This window comes from Apiospora phragmitis (genome assembly GCF_038363925.1).
Source record: "Apiospora phragmitis strain CBS 135458 chromosome Unknown utg000008l:1.0-3514335.0:1.0-3519231.0, whole genome shotgun sequence".
Taxonomy (NCBI): Eukaryota; Fungi; Ascomycota; class Sordariomycetes; order Amphisphaeriales; family Apiosporaceae; genus Apiospora; species Apiospora phragmitis.
In genome coordinates, this window is record NW_027117407.1 from 2,751,751 (window position 1) to 2,763,608 (window position 11,858).

General features: G+C 55.8%; 4 protein-coding genes across 4 annotated transcripts; 2 read left to right on the forward strand and 2 right to left on the reverse strand.

The window, feature by feature from the left end:
- Positions 1 to 198: 198 nt before the first annotated feature.
- Positions 199 to 1,577, forward strand: PG994_009277 (nicotinate phosphoribosyltransferase; the record flags this gene model as incomplete). Its single annotated transcript, XM_066860686.1, is given in 2 exon segments — positions 199 to 724; positions 739 to 1,577. 2 exon segments carry the CDS (start codon positions 199 to 201, stop codon positions 1,575 to 1,577), a joined length of 1,365 nt encoding a protein of 454 aa, XP_066714275.1.
- A 1,073-nt stretch (positions 1,578 to 2,650) lies between these two features.
- PG994_009278 (uncharacterized protein) lies at positions 2,651 to 5,391 on the reverse strand (the record flags this gene model as incomplete). Its single annotated transcript, XM_066860687.1, has 3 exons — positions 2,651 to 3,873; positions 3,980 to 5,166; positions 5,204 to 5,391. The coding sequence occupies 3 exons, from the start codon at positions 5,389 to 5,391 to the stop codon at positions 2,651 to 2,653; spliced, it is 2,598 nt and encodes an 865-aa protein (XP_066714276.1).
- An 897-nt stretch (positions 5,392 to 6,288) lies between these two features.
- Positions 6,289 to 8,265, forward strand: PG994_009279 (HET-domain-containing protein; the record flags this gene model as incomplete). Its single annotated transcript, XM_066860688.1, has 2 exons — positions 6,289 to 6,927; positions 7,036 to 8,265. The coding sequence occupies 2 exons, from the start codon at positions 6,289 to 6,291 to the stop codon at positions 8,263 to 8,265; spliced, it is 1,869 nt and encodes a 622-aa protein (XP_066714277.1).
- Positions 8,266 to 9,802: 1,537 nt separating this feature from the next.
- Positions 9,803 to 11,332, reverse strand: PG994_009280 (MFS general substrate transporter; the record flags this gene model as incomplete). Its single annotated transcript, XM_066860689.1, has 2 exons — positions 9,803 to 10,293; positions 10,363 to 11,332. The coding sequence occupies 2 exons, from the start codon at positions 11,330 to 11,332 to the stop codon at positions 9,803 to 9,805; spliced, it is 1,461 nt and encodes a 486-aa protein (XP_066714278.1).
- Between the last annotated feature and the right edge of the window lie 526 nt (positions 11,333 to 11,858).

An 11,858-nucleotide genomic window follows, 5' to 3' on the forward strand; every position in this document is an offset into this window, starting at 1 on the left:
ACCAGTAGCTACAAAAGATCAATGGTAGGCCCAGACCGAGAGTAGCTGAGGTCCAAGGTTTACTCCCATCTCCGAAATACAATTACCGCAATACCTGACGCATACCAATATAGTATAATTATTGCTTCCCACCTATGACCGGAACATCATAACCATTTGAAGCGTTACTGTCTACATACATACATACATACACACACCATGTTGGACTTCAACTCGTCGACGCCCTTCCCCGAGGGTGTCATATCCTTCCTCGACACCGATCTCTACAAGTTGACCATGCAATGCGCCGTCCTCAAGTACCACCCCGACGTTCCCGTCACTTATGCCTTTACCAACCGTACTCCCGAGAAGAAGCTGTCGCGCAAGGCCTTCGAGTGGCTCACCACCCAAATCAGCAAGCTTGGCAACATCTCCCTCTCCGACGATGAGTTGCGCTACCTGCAAACACACTGCAACTACCTGAATACGCAATACCTCGACTTCCTCAAGGAGTTCCGCCTCTCTCCTCGCGAACAAATCGTCACGACCTTCCAGCCTATAGGCGACGATACCGGAAGCCCAGACGACATCGGCGACTTCCAGATCCATGTCCGCGGCAAGTGGGTCGACACCATCCTCTACGAGATCCCCCTCCTCGCCCTCACCTCGGAAGCCTACTTTCGCTTTATGGACACGGAATGGAGCTACGATGGCCAGGAGGAGCAGGCATACAACAAGGGATGGAGTTGCTCGAGGCAGGCTGCATCACCTCCGAGTTCGGCACGCGCAGACGAAGAGATTACCACACCCAAGCTCTCGTCTTCCGTGGCCTGGTAAAGGCCAACCAGGAGGGCGAGAAACGGGGTTTGCCCGGCAAGATCTCTGGCACAAGCAATGTGCACCTGGCCATGCGCTTCAACATCCCCCCTATTGGAACCGTGGCCCACGAGTGGTTCATGGGCACGGCAGCCATCGAGAATAACTACCAGGAAGCGACAGAGAAGGCTTTGCAACGATGGGTAGGATGCTTTGGTGCAGGTGTGCTCGGAATCGCATTGACCGACACATTTGGCACGCCCGCTTTCCTCCAGGCATTCAGCAAGCCTATCAAATACCTCCCGGGCACCCCTAACGCGCCGGCAGCTGCGGATGGCGCCGTATCGTCTCGGACGTACGCCGAGGTTTTCACAGGCGTTCGCCAAGACTCTGGCGATCCAGCCGAGTTCGTCAAGTTGATGCGCAAGTTCTATGATTCACAGGGCATCAAGTCCAAGACCCTCGTCTTTTCCGACTCGTTGAACATCGAGAAGTGCATAGAGTACAAGAAGGTTTCCGAAGAGGCAGGCTTCCAACCCACCTTTGGTGTGGGGACATTCCTCACCAACGACTTCGTCAATCTCAAGACGGGCAAGAAGTCGTCCCCGATGAACATTGTGATTAAGCTGAGCTCTGCCGACGGCAACCCGGCAATCAAGATCAGCGACAACGCTGGAAAGAACACAGGCGACCAGGCGAAGGTGGACGAAGTCAAGAAACAGCTAGGATATCAGGAAAAGGAGTGGGTGGAGGGCGATGAGACAGCAAGATGGGGCAAATAAGGAGCGACGGGGGTTCATTGCGTCGATGATGATACTTGGACAAAACGTGGAGTTTGGCTGGGCCCAAAACATTGATTAATCGCTTAGAGACGGGTCGGCAGCGTTCTGATTTCGGTTGAGAAGAAAAACGGGATACCCAGGCCTTTTCAGTCTTCTTGTTTACAATAACAGGACTCTACGCAATAGACAGGTAGCAGGCACACAGTGGAGTTGTCGCGGTGCCGACATACAAGCGATGTTGGCATGATTTAATACCATTTAGACAACTCGATTACAATATGTCATTTGTGCATTCTTGCGAGAGAATACTCATTAGTGAGTTCCCCGGTTGGAGAGGAGATTCAGCAAACAGACTTAATCAATGACACTTCTTAGCCACCCTCTGTATTCCTGAACAGCAGAAGATCGACTTGAGCCAGCCTACTCGATGCCAAAGATGCTACATATAACAAACAGGCAGAAGCTGTACATGCTCTCAGCATTCTCGCCACCAACAGGCAGCAGCTCCAACCAAGCAGGCAGCAGTCAGTTTACACATTCTTGGCCACTGTCTTCGTATATAAAAGCCGCATGCTCACTCCTATATTCGAACGCCTCTCTTTTCCCTCCTCAGCTTTCTTTTGCCTTTCTGGCTAAGATCAAGTGTAGTATCTGTTCTTGCTCAGTTTAATCGCTGGGTAGCGCTTACTTACCGGGGCGCCGATCCAACCGATCTCATATTTTTAGAAAACTAATAGGTGACGGAGGCCCAGCATGCTAGCCATGGTGGTGCCTCTGTCTCCCTCGTGTCCCTGATATTACACTGCTTTCAGGTTGATGCGTAACCTCATGCTTCTATTTTTCCCCATCTTCGTTTTCATCGCAACGTCAGGTTTGGCCTGGACTGTGAAGAAGATGGATCGAGAAACAGAACCAATCGATAAAAGAATAGCTAGCTAGTAGATATGGAATTGACTCGGGAAGTATATAGATACACATGGTAATTTAGGAAGTGCTTCGGGGGGATTCAATTAACCCAGGGTAATAACAGCAGACTTGTTTAAAGCACCATCTTACACCAGCCCCAAACTTCCTTACTGTCCACGAAGGGAAACTCCCACCAGGCTCTGGAGAAAGGCAAACAAATAGGCAAACAGAGCTAAAACATAGGCATACAGCGAATTAGCCGGCCCAGACCAAGAAGCCGCCCACGCACTACTCTCCACAGCCAGGAGCACTCCCGTGGCGGCGCCGCCCAGCGTGAACAGCACGTGTCGGCTGCGACGGAAGAACAGGGCTACGGCGCCGGCCACGGAGAGCGCCCACATGAGGGCGGGCCAGTGGTCCCGGGCCAGTGCGCTCAGCTCCGCGAGCGACGCCGGGACGCACTCCCGCAGCGCCTGGTAGATCTGCACGCGGTACACCATGACGACGGAGCAGGCCGCGAGCGCGACGGCGAAGCGGGGCCGGCGGCCATGGGACCAGTTGACCTCGTCGTGGGCCTGCCGCACCGCGTCGCGGTAGTCGAAGAGGGTGGCGCCGTCGCGCTCGACGGTGGCGTCGACTACCGTCCCGTCGGGCCCCGTCGTCGTCTGCTCGTTCTGGCGCGGGTACATGAGGCCCTGGTAGTAGACGACGACGCACTTGCCGATGTCGAGGATGCGCTGGCCCTCGGCCTGCTCGAGGTCGGCGTCCGACATGCGGGGGTCGTACTGGCGCTGGCTGATGCTGCCGCCGCCGGGCAGGGTCACGCCCTCGTTCTCGGGCCGGTAGCGCGTCACCATGGGCCAGATGGCGTACTTGACGCGGGCGCCGCGCAGGCGATGGTGGCGGTCGACGCGGAACTGGCGCTCCAGCGCGGCGAGGTGCTGCGCGGCCTCGGGGTCGCTGCTGTCGTCGCACTCGAGGCGGGCCTCCGTGAGGCGGGCCTGCTGCTCCTCGGTCCAGTCCTTGTCGAGGCGCTCCGCCTCCTCCTTGCACTCGAGGTACAGCTCGTAGCTGGCCTGCGCCTCCATGCCCCAGTCCATGCGGGCGCCCGGCGTTGCCGACAGCACGTGGAAGATGGTCGGGTCGCGCGCCATGCAGACGGCGAAGTAGCCCACCTGCGCGATCAGCGAGTGCAGCTGCGAGTACATCTCGAACGTATCGGTCCACCGCTCCGGCGCGCGGAAGTAGCACAGCAGGTTGGCCAGGGGCAGCAGGACCGCCATGGTGCTGTTGGTCAGGTGGTCGACCTTGGTCCAGAAGTGCGACGACGTCGTGCTGCTGCCCAGGAACATGTTGATCATCTGGCTGCGGAGCTTGGTTCGGGGGTAGCCTATGTAACGTTCATGTCAGTCAGTCAGTCAGTCACTAGCCAATAGCAGGTCACCCGGGATCGTCGTCATGTGAAGGGGGTAAAAGCTAGGTTCAAGCACACATACCGTCTGCGGCAAGGAACATGGAATCCTGTTTCTCGAGCTCCTCGCTCTCGGCCTCGGACGCACCGAAGAGAAGCTCGCTATAGATCTTCTTCTCCATGATCTGGGACAAGATGCCCATGACGAGCCACTTGCGGTGCTTGCCCTGCTTCATCATGGTGTCCCAGGGGGCCATGAGCCAGTCCTCGGCGGCGGCGAGGTTGGAGTACTGGACGAACTGCTCGCCGTAGTCCTCGAGCCAGGCGGAGCCCTTGTAGTCGGCGGGGAAGTCGACGTCGCCGAACCAGCGGGCGCAGAAGCGCGCCGACTCCTCGTAGAGCTCCCGGTTGCGCAGCGAGAACCACTTGTCGCTGGGGTTGCTGTCGTGCATCGGGGCAAAGTCGATCCGCGCGATCTGGCGGCCGCGGGGCTCGTCCTTGTCGCCCCCACTGTCGCTACTGTGGGCTCGCAGCTCAAAGAGCTGCTTCATATCCCTCTCCTTTTCTATCGCTTCCTTGATTTCCTCCTTGGGCTGGTCGGGACGGAACTTCAGCGTCGTCCCCGGTATGGAGATAAGATCGCTCTCGGTATCCCCTTCCTCCTCCTCTTTGGTTTTCTTGGAGCGCGTCCCAGCAGTGAAGAAGAAGTCGTCTACACATAGCGGGGCATAGACGTCGGTCAGGTTTCGCTCCGTGAAGCCCTTCTGATGCGCCGCCTTGCGGAAGGGCTTGGATCCGTACGACTTCTCCCCCGGAGTAGTATCGAACGCGGTCATGATCTGTCTCCAGTACTTCTGGGCGGCGGTCGGCTTGATAGCGCCGCACTCGGCGCAGATGTCCGACAGGCACTGGGGGCATTGGACGAAGGCACCGTAGCCCTCTTTCTTGGCCAGGAAACTCAGGCGCACATACTCGTTCCAGGCCGTCGTGCATCCCGGCTTGGGACAAGTGTAGTATTTCTCGGACGCCTTGGATCCGTCCCAGGTGAAACTGATTGGACGACCCCACGCTGGCCTGCTGCCATCCTCGCCACAGGCGGAGCACGGCGTCGTAACCAGCTGAGAAGGGAGGTCGACCTTCTCCTCCTCTTTGGCCTTGGTTGCCGCGCCGCCTTGTGAGATGACACTCCATGGGTACACCATATCCTTGATTGCCACTCCATCCATGACAGCCTCATAGTAAGGAAACCTCGAAGTCTCCAAAGTAGTGCCCCTTCAGCTTCATGAGTTCCTTCGCATTCCTGAAGAACCTAGCCCTCGACCACTTCTTGACCACCGCAAGGCGCTTGAGGTCGAAGAACAGCTCGTTGGCGACGGTACGCTGCTTCAACAGCCAAGGCTGGAAACCGAGAGAGGTGCCATTCTTGTCGGACACGTCTTGATGCCACCGCCCATATTCGGCAGACAGCGAGTCCCAGCGCGGAAACTTAGAAATCATCCTTATTGTTTTCTCTCCGACGATTATGCTCGATTTGTAGGGAAATGGTCCAGAGTCCGTACGAGCCAGAGCTAGGTGGGGTGTCGTATGGGTAACCCGTGAAGTACGACAAGGGGCAACGGAATAAAGACGGCGAGGCAAATACAGCCGTGGTATATGAGCTACACAATAGGAACAAAGCCAAGACTGGTGCGCTTTGGGGATTCAAAGACGTTTATTGGACGTTTTCGTCATGATGGTAACGGTTTCAGCCGGCGTGCCTATTGTGGCTCTGCGACAGCACATTCCGGGGGCGAATGCGGCGCACGGGTGAGAAGTCCACCCAGCGACGAGCACTTGATCGGGGCACTGGCCGAGAACAAATGGAAGCAGGTTTAATACATTCCATTGAAAACTATAGGGCATTGAAAGCGGCTGGAACCTCAAAATAGCTTTCTCGAGGGCTGCGACCCGTCATCCCTTGCATTACATACCTACGTGGTGCGCCAGGCTTGTACCCTGCTTCGCCATTACACAATCTTGCCAGATCACGCTCTGTGTAGGTAATCATGAATGTAACCGGCGCTACACTATAGACTATTTCACTGATCATTCATTGATTATTTCTTCCGCCCAATCATATATTATACTTACGTATGTGTTTAGTGGTATGAAGCGCTAGTTTGGACGCAAGTGACTTGATGATAATCCTCGGTACAAACGCATTATTGTACGAGGGGCTGAGAAGTACAGTTGATGAGCTTCGCTATTACACCAGCGATGGATTCTTGGGTGTAACTCGATTTGATTGGCCACTTCTTGTACATAAGTGCTTACATGGACTTCGACTGTCCCCAACGTAGTAGAACAACGGGCTTGATGTTTCATGAACTTTGACCAGTCCCCGAGATGGTAAACATGCCGAACTCATCGGTCAACGACGTGTATAAACCTTTGGACTCTTCCAAAGATGAAACTCGCTTGGTGCGCATTCTCCCCAGCACGTCCCACACGGCGCCCCTAGAGTTGCAGCTGGATGTGTTTTCTCTGCAGAGCGGTGAAAGCAACTTCCAGGCGCTTTCATACACATGGGAAACACCCTCCGAACCGGGCGCCAGGGGCATCATGCTTTGCGGGAGACCGCACTCGGTGTCTGCCAATCTATATGCCGCTCTCCGTCGCCTGCGGCAGAAAACAACTAGCCGAGTCATGTGGATTGACGCCATCTGCATCAACCAGGATGATCTGGAGGAACGAGCGGCCCAAGTCACGTTGATGAAACAGGTGTACTCCAAGGCTCGCGAGGTATTGATCTGGCTAGGTGACTCCATCTCACCGGCGCACCGCTCGGCAGGCGAAGCGTCTTGTGAGTCCGGCAGCAATGCGGGACAGCTCTGCCATGATTTATCGGTAGAGGACGCGAAGCCGTTCTCCTGGCTCGTCGACAGAGCAGATGCGCTGGCCAAGTCTTCATCGGAAGATGATGCGCTAACAGCCTTTGCAATGTTATATCTGCTCTCCATCAACGAGCACTGGTGCCACAAGTCAATATTTCATGTAGGCGCAGATCTACGCTATAGACTTGTACCGGGATACGAGGCGTCCTGGAGGTCTCTCCTCAAGCTCTTCCAAATGCCATGATGGACAAGGATATGGGTGCAGCAGGAATTTGCTCTGGCTCGCGACGCCCAATTTGTTGTCGGCAGCGTCGCGGCACCGGCAAGCCTCGCCCGGGATTTCTACAGGAGCTATGCGAACCACCTGCCGCCCGGTGCTTGTTGCCATGAGAGTGTCACCTGGCGGATGACCTCAGAGCTATGGGATGACATTGTGCAGAAGCGCCTTGCGCTCTGGGGTTCTAGTGCTGTTCGTATGATGCATCTATCAGGGGCCCGGGGCAACACCAAGAAAAACCCAGGGACCATGTTGAGAGAACTGTTATGGCTGCTACGGACCAAGAGTTCCACTGATCCACGGGATAAGGTGTATGGTGTTCTCGGCCTGTTGCCCGAGGTTTCGTTCGATGAGCAGACTCTGCTGAAGCCCGATTACTCGCTCGCGGCCTCGCAAACGTTTGCACGCTGCACGCAATATCTGATTGAATCGGAAAAGGACCTCATGGCGCTGGTAGGGCCCAGGACACGCCAATCGGATTTACCAAGCTGGGTCCCGGATCTCGTCCCACAAGATGGAAGAGGCGCCATATTGTTCTTTCAAAATATTTCAAAAAGGATTTCGTGCACCGCGTTGTTCAATGCAGCCTCAGGCAAGGACCTCGACTGTTCCTTCAGCGGCACGGAACTAAGAACGAGCGGTAGGCGGTTGATGAAAGTTCAAGAGGTTCTGCCGCCGTTTCAGGATAACATAGATCACGATGCTATAAGACAATGTCGCGACCTGGTCAGAACGGCGGCCCAGAATACACCGTCGTCTCGATCACCTGAGCGACTCAGCGGAGCCCTGTTGCGCTTGACACTCCGCGACACCGTCGTTGGCGAGACCAGTCGACGGGCCAGTGCCCGAGACTGGATTTGCTGGAATATCGTCAGCGTGTGGCTGGGCGAAAAAGACCCCTCCAAGCGGTCGGTGCTGGCGGCCTCGCACCCTGACTTCGCGAGCATCAGAAAGTCCTTATTCGTAGCGATGCAGTTCCAGAGCTTCTTCGTCACCGATGATGTACACATGGGTCTTGGCTACGATCCTCAGCCCGGTGACGAAGTTTGGATCCTTGCGGGTGGGAAAGTCCCGTTTATCCTGAGGCCGGTGACCGACGGCCATAGCCAAGAGCCACGCTATACACTGGTAGGCGACTGCTATGTTGAAAGCATCATGGACGGCGAGCTGGCCGAAGAGTCGAGTTGGGATACTAGTGCCCAGCGAATTGTGATATACTAGTCAGAGCACAATATTGGTGATCAGTCATAGCGATTTTACATGGTACTTTGCTACTCGTTATGAACTGGTTGACACAGGATTCAACCCTGAGGCAAGTTGTTGTTTATGCTCCAAGCACATCCATATCAACCCATCAGCCACATATCCATCGCTCCTATGTGCCCTTCTTTGTCATGATGACACAATAAACACCGACATCTCGCCATTGACATCTCTATAACTAAAAGCTCCGCTGACAACGGGCCCCAACAAATGATGGGGCCAAGGGGGCACGCCAAAGACCTCTGGGACACGGGATCGGAGAGAATCCAATTCAAGATTTGTAGTCGTGTACGGCACCGGTGAGCCAAAGACATCATCCAGGAAATCAATCTGCCTTATGCCCACGTTGCAATTGGTACGCAAACGACAGTTGCTTGTATGGTATCTTGATCCCGAACATTGTTCGGTCCATTCTAGGACTAAGGTGTAGTGTACCTCGAGGGATCGTATCGTACTTGGCTAGAAATGCGGGAGAGCATATGTTCACCAAGCTTTCCTCGGAAGTTCGGCGCAGTCCCTTGAGAAGTTGCTCGTACGAGTTCATCGAGCCGGCGTATGCAGGGACCTCGAGACTGAAGATTCGTAAAGTACGTGTTCTACTCTCTCTGTTGACGAGCAACAGCGGAGTGATGTAGCGGTTACTTCTGTACAGGTAGACAGAGTCCGCCCGCGGGGAAGGGAAGAACAAGCGCCTCGGTGTGAGCTCTTCGTTTATCAGAACGATATCCCACTGCCAATGTAATGGTCAACATCTTTTCCACGGAGACTGAATGTATGAAGCTTCCTTGACTAGTGCGGAAGCAGGTCCGGCTGTCGAAGAAGACGCAGCCCCGAAACCAAAAAGATACGATAATGCTTTTAAGACACTTACGATCATTTCGCGAACTTCTAGAGGCAACTTCGGAAAGTGGATGAACGCCATGATGGAGTCGCGGCGACGGAAGGCTTGTGAGGGAGAGACTGCATCGGAGTTCTTAGTTGTTACTTGGCGTGATCACAGGTTCTGATGCTTAGTTCAGGGAACCGTTCAGATCCAGCAAGTTCTCGGAGTAGTCTGTCGCTGGCTAGCTTGCTGCTTCTGAGGATAGTCTCTCGCTGTAGGGGCTGATATAGTCGATGGTGGAATGAACTGTAGGTCTAATAGTTGAGTTTTCCACAGTCTGGCTGGATGAAGGCGGACGGAAGAAATGAAGTTCCCAGGTGTCCAAGGTCGCTCTACCAATTCAGTCCGATATTATGCGGCGTCGATGCCCTTAGGCGACTGGAGTGGTGTGCGAATTCGTTGGTCTAGGCAAGCAAGAGCAGATTTCACAGGCTAATTTGATTACTTCAGTCTCATAACCTATCTGCCAAATGGTCCAGGGGACAAACACATAAGGAAAACTAATGCGATCCATGATCTTACTGAAGGGTGCTGCTATTAATCAACATTGTGTATTATATCTCGTAATATGTTTGCTTAGCCACGACGTTCCGATGCCCCACGGATACCTCGTCAATACGTGTACCTGAACCCCTCCGTCCCCTCCAGCACGACCCTGCCCCTTTTCTGTCGCGAGTTGGCCCGGTAGAAGTGGAGCGAGAAGGCACCGATAACAGCAATGATGAGAATGTGCGAGCCGATGGAGACCCAGACGGCCGTCATGTAGCGCGGGGCCTCGGGCTGGCGCACGATGAAGCTGCCCGCGATGCCGCCGGCGCCGTTGCAGGCCGTGACGGCGGCGGCGGTGAAGACGCGCTTCCACTGGCCCGCGATGTTGTTGGCCTGGTAGGACGACAGGGCGGCCCAGTTGGAGATGTAGGCGCCCGTGGCCAGGTAGGTGCCGACGTAGCGGACCGTGACCTGCCGGGCGAACCCGAGCATGCCGAAGCCCGCGACGAGGCACAGGCAGTTGAAGACGATGACGGGCCCGCGCAGGCGCAGCCGGTCCGCGACGACCGACGACAGCAGCACGGGGATCACGCTGTAGTAGTAAGGGCGGCGCGCTCAGCAGGATGGCCGCGTCTTCGGAGAAGCCCATGCCGCTCTGCAGGATGATGGGCAGGAAGTAGGACAGCGAGGTCGAGACGAGGTTGAGCAGGAAGAAAGGACGGCGAAGCCGTAGACCTTGGGGTCGGTGGCGTGACGCAAGACCTTGCCCCACGCGAAGGGGTCGGCCTCGACGTCGCGGCGGTCGTCCTGGATGCGGCGGACGGCGAGGGCCTGCTCGTCCTTGGTCAGGAACCAGAGAGACCGGTGCGCGTTCTCGGGGAAGTCGACCATCCAGAAGTAGGTGACGACGCCCAGCACGCACGAGATGAGCCCCTGCACCAAGAACATCCAGCGCCAGCCGGCGAGGCCCTCGCGGCCGCCGAGATTCTTGTTGACGGCGAAGTTGACGATGCTGCCCGTCGCCAGCACGATGACCTCACCCGACTGCAAGAAGGCATAGCGGGTTTGTTGTTCGTTGCGGCGGTACCACGTCGAGATGAGGTAGGTCAGGCCGGGGTAGACGCCGCTCATGGCCATGCCCAGCAGGACACGCAGGGCGATCATCTGGCGCCAGGTCTGCACGAAGGCAGTGCACAAGGTGATGAGGCCGAAGGCGAAGGTGATGAGGGCAAACCAGGGCCGCGGGCCGACGGTGCGCACGGCAATGGTCGACGGCAGCTGGAAGGCGATGGACGCGATGGTGAATATGAAGATGGACACGCTGTAGCGGTTACCCGTCAGGTCCAGGTCCTCCAGCATCGACGTGACTGACGCCGACGAAATGACGCCCGAGTCCAGCAGATTCAGTGAGCACAGGATGCTGGCGATGGTACAGAGACGCATGTCGATCTTGAGGCGGAGACGGCGCTCCAGTACAGCCTCTTCTTTGGTAGTTGTCGTCGACGCAATACCATCATCGTTTTCGTCTGCCTCGGACTGCTGGGCTTCGGCCTCAGGCCGAGGCTTCTTGATCGAACGTGTGCTCTGCGTGGGACTCGTACCCTTGGTTGTCGTGGGCGCCCCCGCACCAGCAGCACTGTATGAGGCCGCCATATCTGATCCGAAATGGCGAGCAGGAACCGGCGACAGCACTTTCAGAGGTGAGAAGACGAGGCAGCAATGAACCTCGCTCATCCGTGGTGGGTTTGTCTCGACGAAGGAATTCGGCTGCCACGACCAATCAATCGCCTATCGGGTTGCAGATGCAGATCACTATCGAGACAGGCTACTTGTAGTTTACAAACTCCGAACAGCAGTGGGCAACAACGTTGCACATATGAGGAACTCTTTCTTCTGGCTGCCTAGGGTATAGCAATCACCAGTTGTTTGACTCAACTAAGTTAAGTTTCGCTATATATGTGTGAGTACACGCCGCACACAGACTGTATGTGCCGACTCGAGCTAGCTGACAAACGCACTGGCTACATGGTGGAGGGCCAGGATCGGGGCTGGGGTAATGGTGTTGTAAGCTGAAGTGCCCGGATTGATCATCGCTATTGGTAGAAATGTAGAGATAAAGTAAGCGGACGCTAGGGCTACTTCCCGCATTCGGCACGCTTCTGTCTCCATGGGGGGGGAC